The 19,542-nt window shown below is 36.1% G+C and overlaps 1 protein-coding gene across 6 annotated transcripts in view; it reads right to left on the bottom strand.

The window, feature by feature from the left end:
• The window catches only part of celf6 (CUGBP Elav-like family member 6), a 132,094-nt gene that overhangs the window by 54,485 nt on the left and 58,067 nt on the right, over positions 1-19,542 (bottom strand). For all 6 annotated transcript variants that reach the window (XM_048168960.1, XM_048168962.1, XM_048168965.1 and 3 more), the window contains exon 3: positions 2,676-2,724. In XM_048168960.1, the coding sequence (XP_048024917.1) occupies positions 2,676-2,724 (49 nt within the window). The remainder of the gene's footprint in view (positions 1-2,675; positions 2,725-19,542) is intronic.

Genomic DNA, 19,542 nt, shown 5'->3' with positions numbered 1-19,542 from the left:
TTAATGACAGACCAGAACTACAGCAGATGAGCTCACAATGACTCGGGTCTCCTCCATCATTGACTGAAAACTGGACAAGTACTGGACTGCTGTTGTTCACTGGTATGAGACAAATGAAGTGTGAGTTGTGTGAAAACTCAGAGTGTCACACGCTGCCCACAACATGTCAGAACACATTCACTCAGGACAAATAAAGAGCCGACGAGACACAACAGCAATGAAGCCAGCAGAGCACTAGAAATACAGCAACAGCGTTCGCTTACTAGTGTGTCACACACACACTGTCTTCATTTCACAGACCTTACCGAACAAAACCAAGCTGCAAACTGCTCAACCTGATGATAACTCATCCAGAAATGTTCTCTAATAATGCATTAAAATGTTAAAATGTATGCATATAAATATTGATGTTTATTAGTATTATTATTTTTACAGTGTAAAATTATGCTTTGATTATTACTTTATTTTAATTATTTAATTTTAAATTTACACTACTGATGGGTTGGAAAGATTTAATGTTTTTAAAATGTTTAATGTTTTTAAAGAAGTCTCTTCTGCCCACCAAAACTGTATTTATTTAATCAAAAATACTGTAAAAATGTGAAATAATTTTACAATGTAAAATAGCTGTTTGCTATGTGAATATATAGTAAAGTGTAATTTATTCCTGTGATCAAAGCTGAATTTTCAGCATCATTACTCCAGTCTTCAGTGTCACATGATCCTTCAGAAATCATTCTAATATGATGATTTGCTGCTCAAGAAACATTTATGATTATTATCAATGAAAACAGTTGTGCTGCTTCATATTTTAAAAACAGACATGTGTGTGTGTGTGTGTGTGTGTGTGTGTGTAGGCAGCCAAATATTCTCAGTTAAGATCTGATACACACGCAGTAGGGCTGTCCTTAATGGTTTATAAGTTGTTGTTAAAAATCAATTTCCCTATGGAGAAAATGAATAGAGTTTTTACTTCCAGAACCCGACTGTTGCGCTCTATTAAATTCTTTAATATAAAACGCACTCCAAAAGATCACTAGTGAAAATGATTCTAATTTGCAAATAATGTTATTTTTGTATCAGTTTGAATGAAGTTGAAAAACGAAGAGAATATCTCAGTGTTTAGTGTATCTCTGGAGCTTCATGAATTAAACCTGACGATCAGAGATGATCCAAAGCTTTAAAGAAAGAAGAACATGAGTGTGACACTCATTTACTAAGTCACCTATATAGAAATAAAGCACAATCTGAAAGATATGAAATATTTAAATGCTTTCTATTGTATATAATAATACTTTCTATTGTATATTTTCAGCCAACAGCATGATTTTTCATCATGAAATATCACACCTATCACAGTTAAAACAAGATCCATCCTTAATTTTTCCTTCAAATTTTAGGGGAAATGAATGAATTATGACAATAAAAGAAACCATGTTTAACCTCATACACACACATCTCATAGTGACTGATCACTGTGAAGAGAATTTAAATATGAATCTGATTCATTCACTTTAAAATTAATGAATGATAATAATCAGAAATGTTTCTTGAGCAGCAAATCATCATATTAGAATGATTTCTGAAGGATCATGTGACACTGAAGACTGGAGTAATGATGCTGAAAATTCAGCTTTGATTACAGGAATAAATTATATTTTACTATATATTCACATAGAAAACAGTTATTTTAAATTGTAATAATATTTCACATTTTTACTGTATTTTTAATCAAATAAATTCAGATTTGATCACAGGAATAAATTACACTTTACTATATATTCACACAGAAAACAGCTTTTTTACATTGTAATAATATTTTTAATTTTTACTGTTTTTTAGTTAAATTCAGCTTCGATCACAGGAATAAATTATATTTTACTATATATTCACATAGAAAACAGCTGTTTTAAATTGTAATAATATTTTGTGATTTTTACTGTATTTTTAATCAAATAAATTCAGCTTTTATCACAGGAATAAATTATATTTTACTATATATTCACACAGAAAACAGCTGTTTTACATTATAATAATATTTTTAGATTTTTACTGTATTTTTAGTCAAATAAATTCAGCTTTGATCACAGGAATAAATTACACTTTACTATATATTCACATAGAAAACAGCTATTTTAAACTGAAATAATATTTCACAATTTTTACAGTATTTGTGATCAAATAAACGCAGAAGAGACTTTTAAATACAGACACAAAATCAAATTGTAATTTAAAATGTTTTAATGTGATCAATGTCACTACTTACAAAGATTGATTTTATATCTTTCAGATTGAGCTTTAATCATGTCCGTCACCAGCGCTGACCAACAAAACCGACAGTGAAGCTACAAACAAACTCACAGAACCGCAGCTGCAGGTCAAACACAGATGCGGCTACAAACATACGGCGAGTCCTTTCAGGACAACCAGGTGTTTGAATCCAGCCGTACGACCGTGACATCACCTGCGGCTTTAACGGCACACGAGCGGATCGTTATTACAGCGGGAACCTACGGCTCCTTTGATCTCAGCCGAGTCACGGCGAACCACGACGGCCCGAACGGCCCAAACAGATGGCGAGTCAATGGAGGCAAGTGACCTAAATTAACGGCCACTCCGACACGGAGTCACTCGCCCTGTGTGTGTGTGTGAGAGAGAGAAAGAAGGTTAATTACCTCCTCGTCCTTCACTGTCGGCCGGTTTCACCTGGATGGGCCGGTTCATCTGAATAAGAAAGAGAGAGAGTTGTTAGAACAGCGTGTGTGTGTGTGTGTGTAAGAGCATGTTGATGCCTTTAGAGTCACAAGAGTATTAGAGAAATAAACAATCGAGAAATCACACTGCTTCACAAACGAGGGTCAATTCAACGCTGGATTTGCACAAAAGATGAACATGACGGCACATGCTAGTGGATGAGTTGAATCAACTCCACAGCAACTACATAAATTTATCCACTAACCGTTCAGAAACATCTAAAAGTTGTAACTTCTTCCTGAGTCTCTCCATCAGTGTCGACTCCGGTTTGAACAATGTAAGGCTGAACACCATTACTGACAATCCTCATTTTGGCTGCGTGGGATTCTCCAGCTTTGTTGTTGTTGAGCTGTTAAAGCTCCGCCCTCTTCTGGAAAGGGGGCGGGAGCAGCAGCTCATTTGCATTTAAAGGGACACACACGAAAACGGTGTGTTTTTGCTCACACCCAAATAGAAGCAAATTTGACAAGCTATAATAAATGATCTGTGGGGTATTTTGAGCTGAAAATTCACAGACACATTCTGGAGACACCAGAGACTGATATTACATCTTGTGAAAGAGGCGTTATAGGTCGCTTTTAAAGGAATGATCACCAGAGATGTGTTCTGATGCCCAACCACACTACAAGCATTAGAGATATTAAATCAATTGAAAAATCAATCACTCAATCAATCAATCAATCAAATATAAATTACCCGACCGTCGACGTTGAAATGTGGGTAAAATAAGGTCAGTTGTTGTATCAACATTGAAAAAACATTAATGTTAATGGTTGAAAAAATATTAATAAAATATCAACGTTAAAATATGAACAAGATCTGTATGAAAAATAAAATGTTGCAAATGTCAATGTTTGCAAAATGTAAACTAAATTCAACAGCAAATGATCTATGATGTTTATGTGTCTGTGAATGATCCAAAAATAATCAAATATAATCAAAATAATGCACATTTGTGTAGAACATAATATTTTGCACATTAACACAGGTGAATAATGGCAGGGTAATAAAAAATAAATATTCAATTCACATTTATTTGTATGGCGCTTTTCACGATACATATCGTTTTAAAGCAGGTTTACAGAGAATGCATGTCAACATTACAATTTAGAGAATGCAGTTAGCTAATAATGTAATAATTTAGGAAATTAATTTACAATCACTGTTAGCAGTTTAATTGAAGATAGAAGCAATGAGCTCCTGGAGATAATGTATTACATATTAACAATAATTAGGATATATAGAAATTTGGGAATGTGCATGTTGATCCAGATGATTGCATCATCTGAAGTTCTCGCAGGATATAAGAATATTTATGAGAAATAAATATAGGGAGAAACAGGAGGATAACCACTTTGATAATCACAAACTAAAAAGAAAACGAAAATTTTAATTCAGCAAATTGATGCATGATGATAAATTTGTGTTATAAAATGTCTCAAACTGTGCTCAGATACTAAAGCCTCAAAAGTCAGAAATCTTGAGCATAAACTTAATAAATGTTGACAGATTTATGAATGGAAAAAAAAAATCAAACACCGTTGATGAAAAATTCACTATAGCCAAATTTTCTCAAAAGTAAATGTATTCTTTTGTGGATGTTTGGATGTTTTCGATGTTTAGAGTTTGAGTTTTGGCTGTGTGTGTGTCAGCTGGATCTGATCTGGTTTTGCTGGTGAAGGCGCAGCTGAACAAAGCGATGTGTGTGTCAGTGTTCGGGTCAGACTGAGACCCGAGAGACGTTCTCTCTTCATTCTGATTTGTTCAGTCTCAGGTCTCCAAACTTGTTTGATTGGTTGTAAAGCTCCAGAGCTGCGGCCCGTTAAAATCCTCCGAGTCGCGGCGGCAACAGGAGTCATTAAGCAGCACAGGGTACACCGGGAGTTGCTAAGCAACCGGGCAGATCGGGTCGGCAGCCTGTTGGTCTACGGGCGAATTGGCACGCGCCTTTTTTCTCTTGCACCATTTTCCACCATTTTTTTCCATGGTGTGTCCAATGAGGTTAAAGGAAAAACTCCAATTATTCACCAGAACCCCCGAATGAAACCGTCCCCCCACCTCCGTCCCACTTTAATGTCCTCTTTTACTCAGTTTGACAAAAAGTTTTGTGCCATCACTGAGTGCCGGCGGCCAGATACACCTTACACACACACCTGGATATGGCCCACAAGAACAAACCCACCTACATCATGGACCACACCTGAAAAAAGAGAAAACTCCAATGAAATCACTTCAATATCTCAAATGTTTTTCCCAGAAAGCAATGAGAATTCCAGCCTCCAAGATGTTTCTCTAATTTTATGACCTCATAAAATAAAAATATTTACTAATTTTGACTCTTACATAAAATAAATAAATACATGAATAATACATGATGACAACATTTACAGATGAAAATGACACATAACTGCATATACTTATACAGTTAAATGCTTTAGATGTTTTATATAAAGCTGTCTATAATTAATTCAGACTACCACAAATCCTAAAATAAAAAGTTCTGCATTATAGAATTATAGGAGGAAAAATAATTATTATTAACACTCAGAGGTCGGTGGTCATACCGGCAATACCACCTTTTCTTACCAGTGCGAAAGAGACTAAAAATACTCCGGCAATTTCGGACGTACAAATAAGAGTTATATATTATTAAAAACTGTGGAATATCTTCTTTTATTTGTGTACACTCAAGGTAAAAACAAAATGTCATGCTTTTTGCAAAATAAAGAAAACTAACATGAAGCGTGATCTGTCGTCTCCCTCTGAACGAAGTCCATTCTGATAGTCCTCAGAGAATGAACTAACTTAGTGAATGCTAATGACACAAACATGAGACATATGTCTTAAGAAACATTGAAATGTCAGGTTTTAAATCATGTAAGTCAAATTGAAAACTAATATTCTCTGTTTATGTAATCTGTTTGAAAAGAGAGAGAGATGTCAGTCGTTCGCGAGTCACCTCATTATCCGCTAATGCGGCCACACCCACGGAGCGCGAGCACTATTCAGATGCAAATTGTCAGGCGATTAATGCAACAGAGACTGAACGCCCACATCAGCTCGGAAAAATGCATCAAGCTTTGTCAGATTCATGTTCATCGTTTTGAGATGCAGTGAGGAACAATTCTAGAAGAATTTACCTCAGAGGAAGAGTACTTTCAATTTAATTTCGATCAAGGATCAACTTGATCAAGCTGATGATTATGAATGTTACGTTTTATTCTTAAGTTCTTTATTCTAATAGTGATACAGTGTTTGTGAATATTAAACAGCAAAAAGACCATTTAAATATGAATTCTGCATGTTCTGTGTGTCTCTGTATGAATGGCACAGACGCCTGTTTCATTTACTACACATACATATTGGCTATAAAATACGCAATAAATACTGAAATGTGTTAGCAACGTATTAAACTGCACATTAACATTTAGGCTCTATAATATAACAAATATAATACATAAAATGTCAGAGGTAATATGAATGTTTAAATGATTTCTTTGGCCTGTTTTGAACAGATTGTGAAGTGTTTACTGTCAAATAGTCTAATGCCAAATCAATGAAGCTTTTGTTCACAATGAATAATGAAAATTCAGCATTGCATCACAGAATACATTATATTTTAAAGTATAATAAAAGAGAAAAACATTATTATAAATGATAATAATATTTCACAATATTGCTGTTTTCTTCTGTCTTTTGGATCAAATAAATGCAGACTTGATGAGTTTGAATCTTCTTTAAAAACATTAAAAATAGTAATGTGTGTTCAGTCTTTTGACCGGTACCATAATTTAAAATATTATAGACCTATACAAAATGTTTTTCACATGATGTGCAATAATATGTGCATGCATGAGATCACAAAAATCATGTTTTCTGTTTAGAATTGACATTATATTAACATTAATACTAGGGGTGACCCTGAATAGTCGACGATTCGAATCTTCGATAGGAGGAGCCTGATTCGACTACCAATCTCACAGTCGAATCGTCGTAGAGGTGTTATGAGACGAGATATGGGGGTGCTCAATATCTGATTTTACATAGACATACCGGTTCTTTGCCATTAGGTTAATATACAGCCTATTATGTTAATACTATAAATAAAAATGTGAAAAGAAAGAAGCGTTTAATAAATATTTTTAATGTGCATGAATAAATCCAACCTGTGACAGATTTAAGTTTCACTTCCATGATCCGTGACCGGTAGATGAGCATCTTCATGGCAGGGATTAAATCTTCAGCAATGTCTGGGATAAAGTGTACAATTGGATGCACTTTGAAATGGTAAAAGATGATCAAAAAAACATATGATGCAAGTTGTGCCAACAGCTCATGTCCTAGAACTCAACAACGACAAACACTGCGGCGCGCTTCTGCCGGCCAACGAGCTGACTATAGCGCGCTATTTGAAAAGACTCAAACGGACACAGGCAGATCGCATGAAAGACTGGATTTTTGTCTCTCAATCAGGTAGGGTAGCTACAAGTGATTTCAAACTATTTCAGCCGCTTGTAATTTGATTTTTGGATTCTGTTCATGTTTAGCTTAAAAGACTGCCACTCCAGTTTAGCGTTTATTGCCTCTGCAGTTAAAAAGACAAGTTGACAATTCTATCTATACTTTCGTTATTTTAATAATTTCTTTAATTTTAATTTATTTAGGCTATTGATCACTCTGGGTTATCTAATTTAACTATTTCTGGCTTGTGTTTTGAATATATGTTCCCCTGCACTTCAGGCAATTTGCAGTTTGACTTGATCATATTTCATTTTTTAAGTAGGCTATTTTCATTTATTAGAATGGTATATTCTGTTCTAATTCAATTCTGTAAATTAATGTTTGATAAAAAATATATATATATATTTTTTTTTAAATTAAATTATTTTTTTTATTTTTTTTTGGTGCATCAATGTTGCGCTGTAGAGCTAAAGCTTGCTCGCACAGACAATTTAGCCGATGTAATTTGATTTGCCGACATATGAAATGTATATCTGCAGTGTGGCCTTTCTGCAGTTATTAATATATTTTAAAGTTTATTGATCCAAAATGTTTTTTTTTTCATTTTTTTCTATATCTTTGAGAGTGTTCTGTACATCGTGGCTGTGAATGTTTATCCACATTGCCTTTCATTTGTTTAAAAAAGATAAAATCATTGTCAGTTTCGTATATCACTTGACAGGCAGTTTGGTCGGTTTATTAGAAAGATGCTTCTCAGTGCTGTGTGTGAAAGAAAATAAAAGTTGTCTTAAGCCGCGGGTAGACTATAGCTAGGCCTTACTTCATTTTCCGTGTCCCGCTCCATCTCGTGCACAGTTCAGCGCGCGAACCTTTCAAAGTCCGTGCGCACTCTCTAGTGGACTGCTGTTTTTCAAGCACCCCCCCCCCCCCCCCCCATTATGATTCGACTATCAGTCGAATATAGGCAATTTGATTCGAATCGGATTCGACTATGTAAATCCGTAGTCGAGGACACCCCTAATTAATACAATAGCTGATATGATCCTGTTGTCAGCATGCTCACAGAGGGGTTTTTCTTTTATCTTACAGATTTGAGAATCATAGTGACCAGATATTTTTCCACATTGGACTGCATGCATATGATACTGAGATCACTGACTGGAAGCAGGAATTTTTTTTTTTTTTGCCAGGTGTAAGATGTTCACATATATATGTTTGATCATGATTTATTTCTGTGTACTCAAAATGTGACTCTCATTTATATAGTTAACTATATTCTAAATAAACTGCAAACAAAAAATGATATGTTTCTTTTGTCATTGCATTCTTTCTTAGTTCACTCAGTCACATTTCTGACTAAATGGCTCATTATGCGGCTCATTAGGGGCAGGGTCTTAATCTCCTCAGGTGTGAATCACAGCATTATTCATGAAGATTCACGCCTCCTTGCATATGGCCATCCTAAACAAAAAGTGTCTTAGAAATTTAAAATCAATACATTCTTTTATGTGTCCGAGTAGGCAGAACAGTTTTTACATCACTTTGAAGCAAAAACTCTGGACTAAAATACACAGTTTCCAAAAGTCTTGTGAAAAATTATTTAGTATGTGTTTTGAGGCCTTATTTCAGTAACGTTTTTTTTCAAAGACCACGCATATATGTAATTCTCTCAAAAGTAAAAAATGTACATACTTGTTGCTCACATATTACTGTAGCCTAGATTCTGCTGAATACAGTGTAATGAATTTTGTAATTAATATGTTTATAAGCAACTGAAAAAAGCACAAATGTCAGGGCATGTAAAAACTTCTCCAGGGCCCCAAATTAGAGCCCCCCCCCCACCCCCCAAGTGTAACTCCTCTGGATCTTTTCTAAAATGAAGTTCTGTCAGATTCAGCTCATTCTGAAGATTCAGGTGTGTGTTTGAACACACACACACACACACGTCTGCTCACGGCGAGTGTTCGTTCTGGCTGATGAAGCGTCTGAACTCATGAGCACTGAAGGAGCCGTTCGCTCGAGCATGTTTTCTCAGACAGAGAAACACAGTGTGTGTCAGATTCATTAGAGTCCCAGTAGAGTTCAGTACGCTCATGTGCTTCATCTCTGTCTCTATCGCACCCTTTGGCCTCAAAAACCAATATGGCTCCCTGCACACACTCCTTAATGGCTTGATCAATGCTGACAAATAGGCCAGCGCTCCTGTTTCACCTCCACACGCTCGTCTGTCTCTCTATTACTCCACCGGCTCTCCTGTCTCACCTCCACATGCTCGTCTGTCTCTCTATTACTCCACCCGTGCTCCTGTCTCACACTCTTCAACACTCTTACACAGCAGAGGAGACAAGACAAGACTAGACCAGATGTGACAAGAAGAAATGAGAGGAGACAAGAAGATAAGAGAAGATACCAGAAGAGAAGATCCAAGAGATGAGCAAGATGGACACCTGACACAAGGCGAGAAGATGAGAGAAGAACATCCTCAGCTCTTTACAGTCTTAATAATAATTAACAGCTGCCTAAGAGTGTCATGACACACATGACATTTGCATTTACCTGCTCACAGGACGCTCTTTCTCTTTACCATGGTGAGTTAGTGTGTGTGTGTGTGTGTGAACTGCCCGCTCTTTCAAATTGCCTGTCATGTCCTGTGGAGCGTGGAGAGGCCGACCCGTCTCAGACACACACACACGCAGCGGCTGCAGCGGTGCGCGTGTGGAGGCTGCTGTCAGGTTAAATGCAGCAGGAGGGTGTGAGGGATATTTTTAGTTTGCAGCAGGTTTCCTTCTGGAAGAAAATGAGTAAAACGACTTCAGAACATCATTTTCTGTCGGGACTCTGTCCCGTTCTATGCATGTGCCATCTCTCTTTCATTGGTAAAACTCTCCCGCTCGCATAGTCATGTTCGCTGGCCCACCCACAGCGCCGCTGCGTCTACAATCCTGCCGGGTTTGTTTAGGCCTCACCACAGCGGGTCGGCCCGGTCAGAGACACCCGGCTGCTCTATAAAGCTCAGGATGGATGGGCATATAGATCACAGCGGGAGAGAGACGCAGCACACTACATTAGCTTTATGGGCCTTTTCTCTGCCAGAGAAAGAGACGCCGACAGACACACAGAGACACGACTAACAGATGACTCACCAAGACAGGAAATTTTATGAGGGACAGAGGTGAGAGAGACAAACACAGATGAATGAGACACAGGGAACAACTAGAAGAGACGAGGAGAGGAGAGGAGGTATGAGATGAAACAAAAAATGTCAGGAACACAGATATCAGTTCAGTTTAGGCAGCAGCGCCCTAAAAAACACGATGCAGTACACTTATCTCGGCCTGATCCTCACTGTTCAGGGAGTTTCAGTATGGCAGTGAATGCTCTCAAAGATAAAGCTCAAAGAGCTCGATACGGCATCAAGAAAAAAAATCCAAAAATACTGAATTACCAAAGTGAGGTTTGGGGTCCACTCAGTGATCAGAGCTACACTATCCAACAGAAGCCCTACACACAGAATTCTGCAAACTCATTCTAAAACTACAAAGAAAAACACCCAGTAATGCATGTAGGGGGGAATTAGTAGGGTTGCATATTGAGAACCAATACCAAATTTCCAAGAACTGGGGATTTGATAAGACACGTGCATTTTGATTACGTTTAATGATTCCTGTGTTTGCATTTCAATGTGATTTTAACCATTCAAGCGAAAGAGAACACATATATACACAAAATTATGTCAAAATATGTTCGTAAACACAGTCGGTTTTGTCTTAAGTGAACGTGAACAGTTGAGGGGAAAAAACACGTGTATCAGTATATTGGATCCGTGCATTCAGTCTTAAAGTGACAGCAGCCTAATAAAACCGCTGCAGTCTGTCATTAACGTTAATCAACGAACAAAAGAAAAAGAAAATCACTCACTGATCTTGAATGAATAACTTTTGTAACTTTAATAAGGATTAATCTATATATTATTAATAAAAAGAAATGTGATATTTTCTGTTTGATTACATTTGATTTCTTTATCTGAACTTTGTTCAGTTGCAGGCCTATTTATTTGTGCTTTTGCCAATTTATTTGTTTTTATTTTATTACTGACTGTTTATCTGTCTTTAATAATATTTTAAATTAATATTAGTTAGACTAGTTGTTTTTGCTTTGGTATTTTTGTTTAAACCATAGGCAGAATCTCCTTGTGTAAGTTCTTTGGGCTGCTGATTTTTGTTCATGGTATTCAGTTGCAACAGATTGTTTAGCAAAAAGAACAAATATGCTTGATATCTATATGTTTGACTTTTTTTTACCTTATTGGAATCGTGATCAGAATCACTAAAATTCAAACGATACCCAACCCTAAGAATTAGGCCGATTCCCATTTATTACTAATATGCAAAAAAGATCCCTCAAATTTTTGATCGATCTAAAATCGAGTCCCACAAAAATGTTACATTTTAAAGCATTACAAACCCAAAAAAGTCCCCTCAGTCAGCTGGTTTAAAGTACTATTTCAATATTCAAAGTACAAATAGAGACCAAATTTTTCTTCAAGCATGATACAGAGTTAAGAGATGGTTCCATTTACACAGCTCAGCCTAACATAGCTTTCATATTGGGAGATATTTGCATCAGGGAGCCACTCTCAAAATGCGGGGTACTGAAATCACGTTTGAATGTGCACTCGCGCTTTACTTTCGCTTTCGATTTTGCAATCTTGCATACTCTGTGAATAGGGAGTGCTAGTGCTGAGCCCGCATTCTACAAGACAAGACATTTGTCAGATGCTTTAAGGCTCTGTTGTGCAACAAATCCTCCACCATGGTCTTGTCAGTCAACTCGTCACTCACTATCATCACGTGATCGTGAACTCTGTGAACTCTGATTCCTGCTGAAGAGCAGATGAGAATATACTAGAAGAGAAGAGCTGAGAAAAGAAAGATATAAACAGACAGAGATCAGCAAGTCAGAAGATCCCAGACAAACACATGAAGAAGAGAAGAACACAAAAGAGATGAGAAGAATATTTCACAACAACAGCCACACTGACAACACGCCTGTAATAACTCTCTCTCACACACACACACACACACACACACACACATGAGCGATCTCACATTAATCTGACTGATAAATATAACACTCAGCACTTTGATGAAGTGCCACAATTATTGTGAAGACGAATGTGTGTGTTTGAAGATAAACGAGTGGATTTGCCCTTGCTACAGGAGCAGATCTCAGCGCAGAGGAACGCGGCTCATTACCAACCACGAGTCCATCTTCCACAGATACGTTCATGCTGATGAACGACCGCCACAGCTGTGAAATACACACACCAAACGCTTCATACATCCCATGATCACACGCTCAGAAAAATCAGCCTCCTGTCAAACCCAACCACAGCACTGATCCATGAAGACACATTCAAAGAGCTGAAACGATGTTTATACGTCTCATATATTAAACGTGTAGCTTCTGTTTTAGTTGTTTTGTATTTTGAATCATCAGCTGCATTCGTGGCTGCAGCATCATTAGCATTGCCTGAGGATCAGACTGAAATAAAGCAGCAGAAACGCCGAGATACGGATGAGACAAGACAGCGACTGGCTCTCAGGCACACGTGTGATTCCAGGCGAGCAAATACAGACTGAGAGGTGTGAAAGCATTTGAGAGCGTGTCTGGAGATAGCGCTTTATTATATAGAGATCAATTGGTAGAACACCAAAGTCACAGGGAACACACGTACTAATAACCTGTACAGTCAAAATGCAAATGTAAATAACGGGATAAAAGCATCTGCCAAATGATTAAAAGTAAATATTGTGGCATCACATCACGTATTGGACTGATTTATTCCTCTGAGGACTTGATATTATATGGCTTATTATGAGACTAAAATGCAAAAAAAAAACAGCTTATGCACTGAAAAAAAAAAAAAATGGTTTTACTGTAGTACGTTTTACAAGAAAATACTATTTCAGTTTTTCTACTTTATAATGTCATGCTTTATTCAATGTGTTACTTGCCTTTTCTTTTCAGAGTGAAAATTATTATTTCAAAGTAAATCTTACATCAATTTTTTAGTGTACATGCTATTTTGAAACAACTAATTTATTATTTGACCAAGGTCTCCTGTGGATGTTCATAATTTCATAAAATGTTTCATAAGGAACGAGTATCTACAGCTGTGAATATTTTGCCATGGGGAATCTGAATCAAGGTTCTGTATAAATATTTAATTATTTGTCAGAAGTCAGTACAGAAACCGGCCTGTTGTTGCCAAATGAAAAAATTGCAATGCACAACATCATTTAGCGTTTTTCACAAATACACACTGTTTCAAAGTAGAAATTCATGATAGTAATGTTCATGATGTCTTAAGTCGCATTTAGCAGATTTGAGTTGGGCAATAATATAGTTTACATTTTGCAGTGATATAAACAATCAACAGATTTTACTAAACACGGTAATATATAACTTTACACAACTATACTGTATGTATGGGAATAAAGTTAGATCAAACTTTATAGTAAAAAATAAATATATTTAAACTACATTTATTTCATACTAAATATAGTTCAAATATATTAACATATTTACTGACATATCGCTTGAGACTTGCTGATATAAAAATTATATTTAAACTTTATTTGGAGTACTACTTGTGCACAATGCACATTTCTTAATATTAAAAACTAAAATGTCTTTTAATGTCAGTATTGATAAGGATTGAATGAACTTTGAATAATATTAGTTTTTAAATGCAAGATTACCTAAAGTATACTTGCAATAGTTTCACTTTAGCAAAATCCAATATATTTAAGAATATCTTTAGTTGGATCTCAGCAGTACATCCACACAATTAAAGTGCATTAAGTACAAAATTAGTTGTTCCACTTTAGCAGACTTTAAGTATAACAGTTTAGTATACCAAAAGTGCAATTGCACAGCATTTTAATTAAGCACATAAATATGTGAATGTATTTGTAGTGTACTTAGCATAAATGTATTTCAAATACATTTTAGTATACATATTTTTCACTATGGTATAGCGTTGTACAATAACATTGATATTATAAATAGATATAAACAATCACACAGCCCAGATTTGCTAGTATATGTTGCAACAAGGCTGAAGGAACTTTCAGCTTCATTCATCTTATTGCAAAAGGAATCACATGGTCTTTTACAGCAGCACCATTCAGATCCGATGTCTATGTCCACAATAAGCAAGTTTATATTTCTTTTTCTCTGATCAACAAAAAAAACAGCAGTTTTTTAGTGCAAGTACAACAACATAAAGTGCGAGATTTGGTGCATTTGGTCTGACTGTGTATTTCATCATTCTCATGCTGCCATAGTATTCTGGGCCAAATCACAGCTCACAAACTAAACTGTAAAGCCAGAATTTACAAATGCAGCTTAATTATGACAATGAGCGTCCACCAATATACTTTCATTGACAGCACAGATCATCAGAGGAGCCTTTGAATTCATATTAGTCATGTACAATTCAATTTGTTGTCAAGTGCTTTATCCTGCTCTGTACAGTAACCAAATTAACTTGGTAGTGACAACAGCGATCCCGGACGAGCCCCCAACCTATGCAGTGCGTATCTTTTTTGAAAAAAGTGATCCCGGACGAGCCCCCAACCTATGCAGTGTGAATCTCTTTTGACAAAAGCGATCCCGGACGAGCCCCCAACCTATGCAGTGCGTATCTCTTTTGAAAAAGTGATCCCGGACGAGCCCCCAACCTATGCAGTGCGAATCTCTTTTGACAACAGCGATCCCGGACGAGCCCCCAACCTATGCCGTGCGTATCTCTTTTGACAACAGCGATCCCGGACGAGCCCCCAACCTATGCCGTGCGTATCTCTTTTGTATGCGGTGCAAGAAAACCACAGGGAAAGAGGTACAAGCATTGAGTCAATCGTGTTGTCAGACCTAGACAAACAGAACAAGAACAAGCTCATAATAAACTGAAATAAATCCAAATGCTTTACAATGAAAACAAGACCAAAATATTGCGAACCAAACCTGCCCGCTGTAATAACTCCATAAACTTGATTGCTTTATGAGCCCAAGGTGTCAATCATCTCAATTTCGGAAGTGATTCGTGTTCTGTATGAACACAGAATGATAATTTAGGGGATTCACTCCCATATTCAAATGCGTTTGTCACTCCTGAAACTTTACAGTGATTTCTGAGACTCTGGAGACGGTCGCTAAAACTCATTTCCAGAAAGGTTTGATGGGAGAAAATGCCATTTGATGAAAGACGCAACAGAGAGGCTGAATCGAGAAAGAGAGAAAGTAAGTGATAAAGAAAGAGAAAATGGCATTTGCAAAACAAGCGGCTTCTTATGCAAATACATGCTAATTTATGCAAGCATTGCCATGACAGCGGCAGAGGCTGTGTTGATTGGCAGATGCAGGTCTGCTGCATTTAGCGTGAGTTAGCCGCGGCCGTCTGCTCCTGTTCAACACACCGATCTGATCCACGCGGATAACACCACCAAAAACAACTGCTCATTACGAGGACGCCCAAACCTGTCCCGTGGTCACATGATGATGCAAGGATGTTTGTCACAAAAGTTTTCCCAGAAAGAAAGGCTCTATTTTCAGTCCCTTCAGCCACAAAACAGAATTGCTCTAATTGCTTTAATATTTCACAGAAGACATAATGAATTATGCATCTGTTAACGATATTATTAAAGGAACGTGTAACTCTTTAAAGTGAATAAAACAGCAGCTGATCAGCAGATGATCTCTGTTGTGATTGTTTTTATGAGATTCACTTCACTCAAAAACATCAAGAAAATCAATAAATAAAAGCAAAAGTTCTTAAAGTCCTTCATAACACAACACAGTGAGGTTGAGTAAATGTGTTCAGTTCATAGGCGCTTCTGTCCTCTGATTCAGACGCTTCTGTGTGTTTCACAGCGTCAGGATACACCAGGGAGATTTTAATGATTAATGATTGCTCTATTCGTCCAATGGCTAATTAACGAAAGTTAATTATGTCTGCTCGGCACGCGGCGCTCGACACCCCGTACAGATAACGCCAGGCCGGAAACCGTATCATGCTCCGAATGAAACAATGAGATATCAGCCGAGAAACATCTGATGAACCATAAATGAAAAGTGAAAGAAAAGAGGAGAAGAGAGGCGTCTCTCACACGGGTATCAATGTCGTCTCGTCTCAACTGATTTCTCCAGAGGAGAATGTTTTTGCTCTTTCAGAGCTCAAGAGACTTAAAGGAGTCTCTTAAGATCACATGTGTCTCCTAACAGTTAATAGTTGTCATCCAGTAAGAGTACAGAGCTATAAAATGAATCAGATTATTTGATGAGAAAAGTTTCATATTGAGATCTTGGAAAATCTGAGACATTGTTGCGATATTTTCTGAAACATGACACGTGGAAAGCCAGAGACTTTAGCAAACTCTTCAATAATTCTCTATATAATATCTCATTTCTACACTAAAAAATTTGTTTCATGATTTATCAACTTTTTGTCTTTTGTCAAATCAACTACTAATGTTTTTCAGATAACAATATTTTGAGTTTCTGTTGATTAAACCTCTTTTTCATTGTATTAACTCAATTTTTTTATTTCAGTGAGCTCAAAATTTTAAGGCAACCAGGTTAGTTACTTAAAACAACAATAATTTTTTACAGTGTATCAATGGAAAAAAAATTAAAGAAAGAAAAAAAAATCTGTGATTTTCTTTGTTTGATTATCTCTCTGGTGCTGTTCAGTCATTTTGACTGAAAAATGTTATGTGTTGTTTTTAAAAAAAATTGTTACTTCATCGGAATGGTACGAAACTTCGTAAAGGTTTTGGTACTTGCTATGTGAACACAAAAAAAAAAAATTCATGGACATGATTCGAAAAGGTTAAATGGACAACAGTCACAATTGTGCTCCTCGCCGTCAAAAATGAACGCACTGGAAACGACTGGGAAATGAATTTCATCTAGTGTAAGTGTTTGGCATTGCACCCAAACAAAATCTTACTGAAAGCTCATCTTTTGAGATATCAACCTCAAATTTGGAACACACCTTGTTTAGATTTGGCTTTGATTTTTTTTTTTTTTTTTTTTTTTTTTACAGTTTTATAGTTAAATGTGTTTTGGAAAATATATATTTCATATAAAAATTGAAAATAGCATTTTTCATAGCAATAAACGTAACATTCTATAAATTAATTTTTTAAAACCTTTTCACTTCAGCAATAATCTACCAAGTGTCGTCTTTAAAAAGAGACCAAACTTCATTCTGTTGCTCCAAAGCATTTAAGATTTACCACAGTTTAGTTTGAAAATTTCAGGTCTATGCTCAAAAACTGAATAAATGCATTATAACTACTGCATAAATATAATTTAGTACCATAAAATCCCCAAAAAATAAAAAACATTATCAAACTAAAATATAGCACATTCATTCCATTGAAATAAAAAAATCAGTCATTTTTGAGCACCAAAGTGTTAAAAAATGTAAATTACTGTATATACTTTATATTCACTCATCAGGTGAGATATGTTTAAATGATAAAAAGCTACAGATGGTTAGAGAGTAAAATGAGGGCAGGTTAGACATGTATCACGATCCTGTCGGAAAGAATGACCATAAATGAAATCTCACTAACTTCTAGACAGAAATGAGTTTAAATCAAGAGCTTTGCTGAAATATCCAGCTTCACAGATGTTTTGCTATGAAAGAGCAAATCGGTCTCATCGTACGACACAGATTTCAGTAATGAACTGAAACAAGCATCTCTAGTCTTTTCTGTCTCACTATCATGTACATGTACGTCCTGATCAGTGTCCTATAAAACAAAGAACTGCAGTATATCTGCTGTCTGTTTAGTGTTCCACATCATTTGCTTGTGTAATTTGCTCTATGAGCCTTTAATGAGTAATTTAATTAAAGCAGCTCTAATGAAACTACACATTAGAGTTCAGCTTGCCATTAACTAGCAGACAGACAGAAAAAAAGTCAGTAATGTATGTCATTAAGTTTCCTTTTGAAATTAAATTTGTTTAAATTTTTTAGTAATGGTGGTAATTTCGTGAAAAAAAGCGTAACCGTAAACAGTAAAAATATTAAATGTGAAAAGAAAATAGAGGTAACTTTGCTGTATAGTTTCTTAACTTTCTAAAAAAAAAAAATCTGCCTCTAAAATGTTGTAAAAAGGATATAGTAAGCATGATTACTTTAAATAAAGTTACATTAGTTGACATGGACTAACAATGAACAATATTTCTACAGCATTTATTAATCTTAGATAAAAGTTCATTTGAATATTTACTAATACATTACTAAAACTAAAAGTGAATATTATTTAATGGACCTCATTTGATGAACTAACAATGAACAGTTGTATTTTTATAAAATAACATTAACAAAGATGAATAAATACTGTAAAAACTGCTCATTGAAAGTTATGGTTAATGCAATTAGTGTTACCGAAGTATGAATAAATATATTTTATAATGAAAAATAGTAAAATTCCTTGCATTACGCATCATATTTAATTAGATTTCATTTAAATAGTGTTTCTTGTAAAACCCCATCATGCTTTAAATGCAACTACTGTATGATTTACAGTGAATAAATGTCTGAAAACCTCCAGTGCCAGTGATTTACAGTGAATTTATCAGTGCACAGGTGTGTGTGTATGTGTGTGCTGTTGGTCATTAAATGCTCTTCTAGTGTTGTGTGTTGTTTCTTCTTGTCAGGAACATGTGCATGTACCAGTTCAGTTCATCAACTCACTATCACACAAACACAGGATGAATAAAACATGTGTTGGTCAGTGAGGCGCGTGATGAAACGAGCTGGAGCTGCTACAACAGGATCCGTGTAAAGACATCAGGCATGCGTGTTTCATGTAAACGCTGTATGGTCTCATGCTCTGTGATCACAGTCAGACTCCATTAGGATCGCTAAACACAGAAGCATAACCTGGGGTTAAAGGTCACCGTTAACCAAGAACAGAAGTCACTTCATGATGAATTACAGACACACACACTGAGCACCAGCGCTTGTCTATTTTTACAGTGCATATGACCCTGACTGTGTTTAAAATCAAAGCGTGTGACCTCAGTGTGGCAAAAATACACATTCCTGATGCAAAGTGTGTTAACATGATCTGAGATAAAAATAATTTCAATCATTTCAATCATTCAGTTGGATAACGGTCGCTTCAATCCTATCCAGCTCATCCAACACGAGCTGTCGTACGTAGTGCAACAGGAATCAGAGTTCACTGATCACAAGGCGAGATGACTGACAAGACCATGACGAAGGATTCATTGCACAACAGA

The sequence above is a fragment of the Megalobrama amblycephala genome, linkage group LG19 (assembly GCF_018812025.1).
Source record: "Megalobrama amblycephala isolate DHTTF-2021 linkage group LG19, ASM1881202v1, whole genome shotgun sequence".
NCBI classification, from domain to species: Eukaryota; Metazoa; Chordata; class Actinopteri; order Cypriniformes; family Xenocyprididae; genus Megalobrama; species Megalobrama amblycephala.
This window is presented reverse-complemented; position numbering and strand designations above follow the sequence as displayed.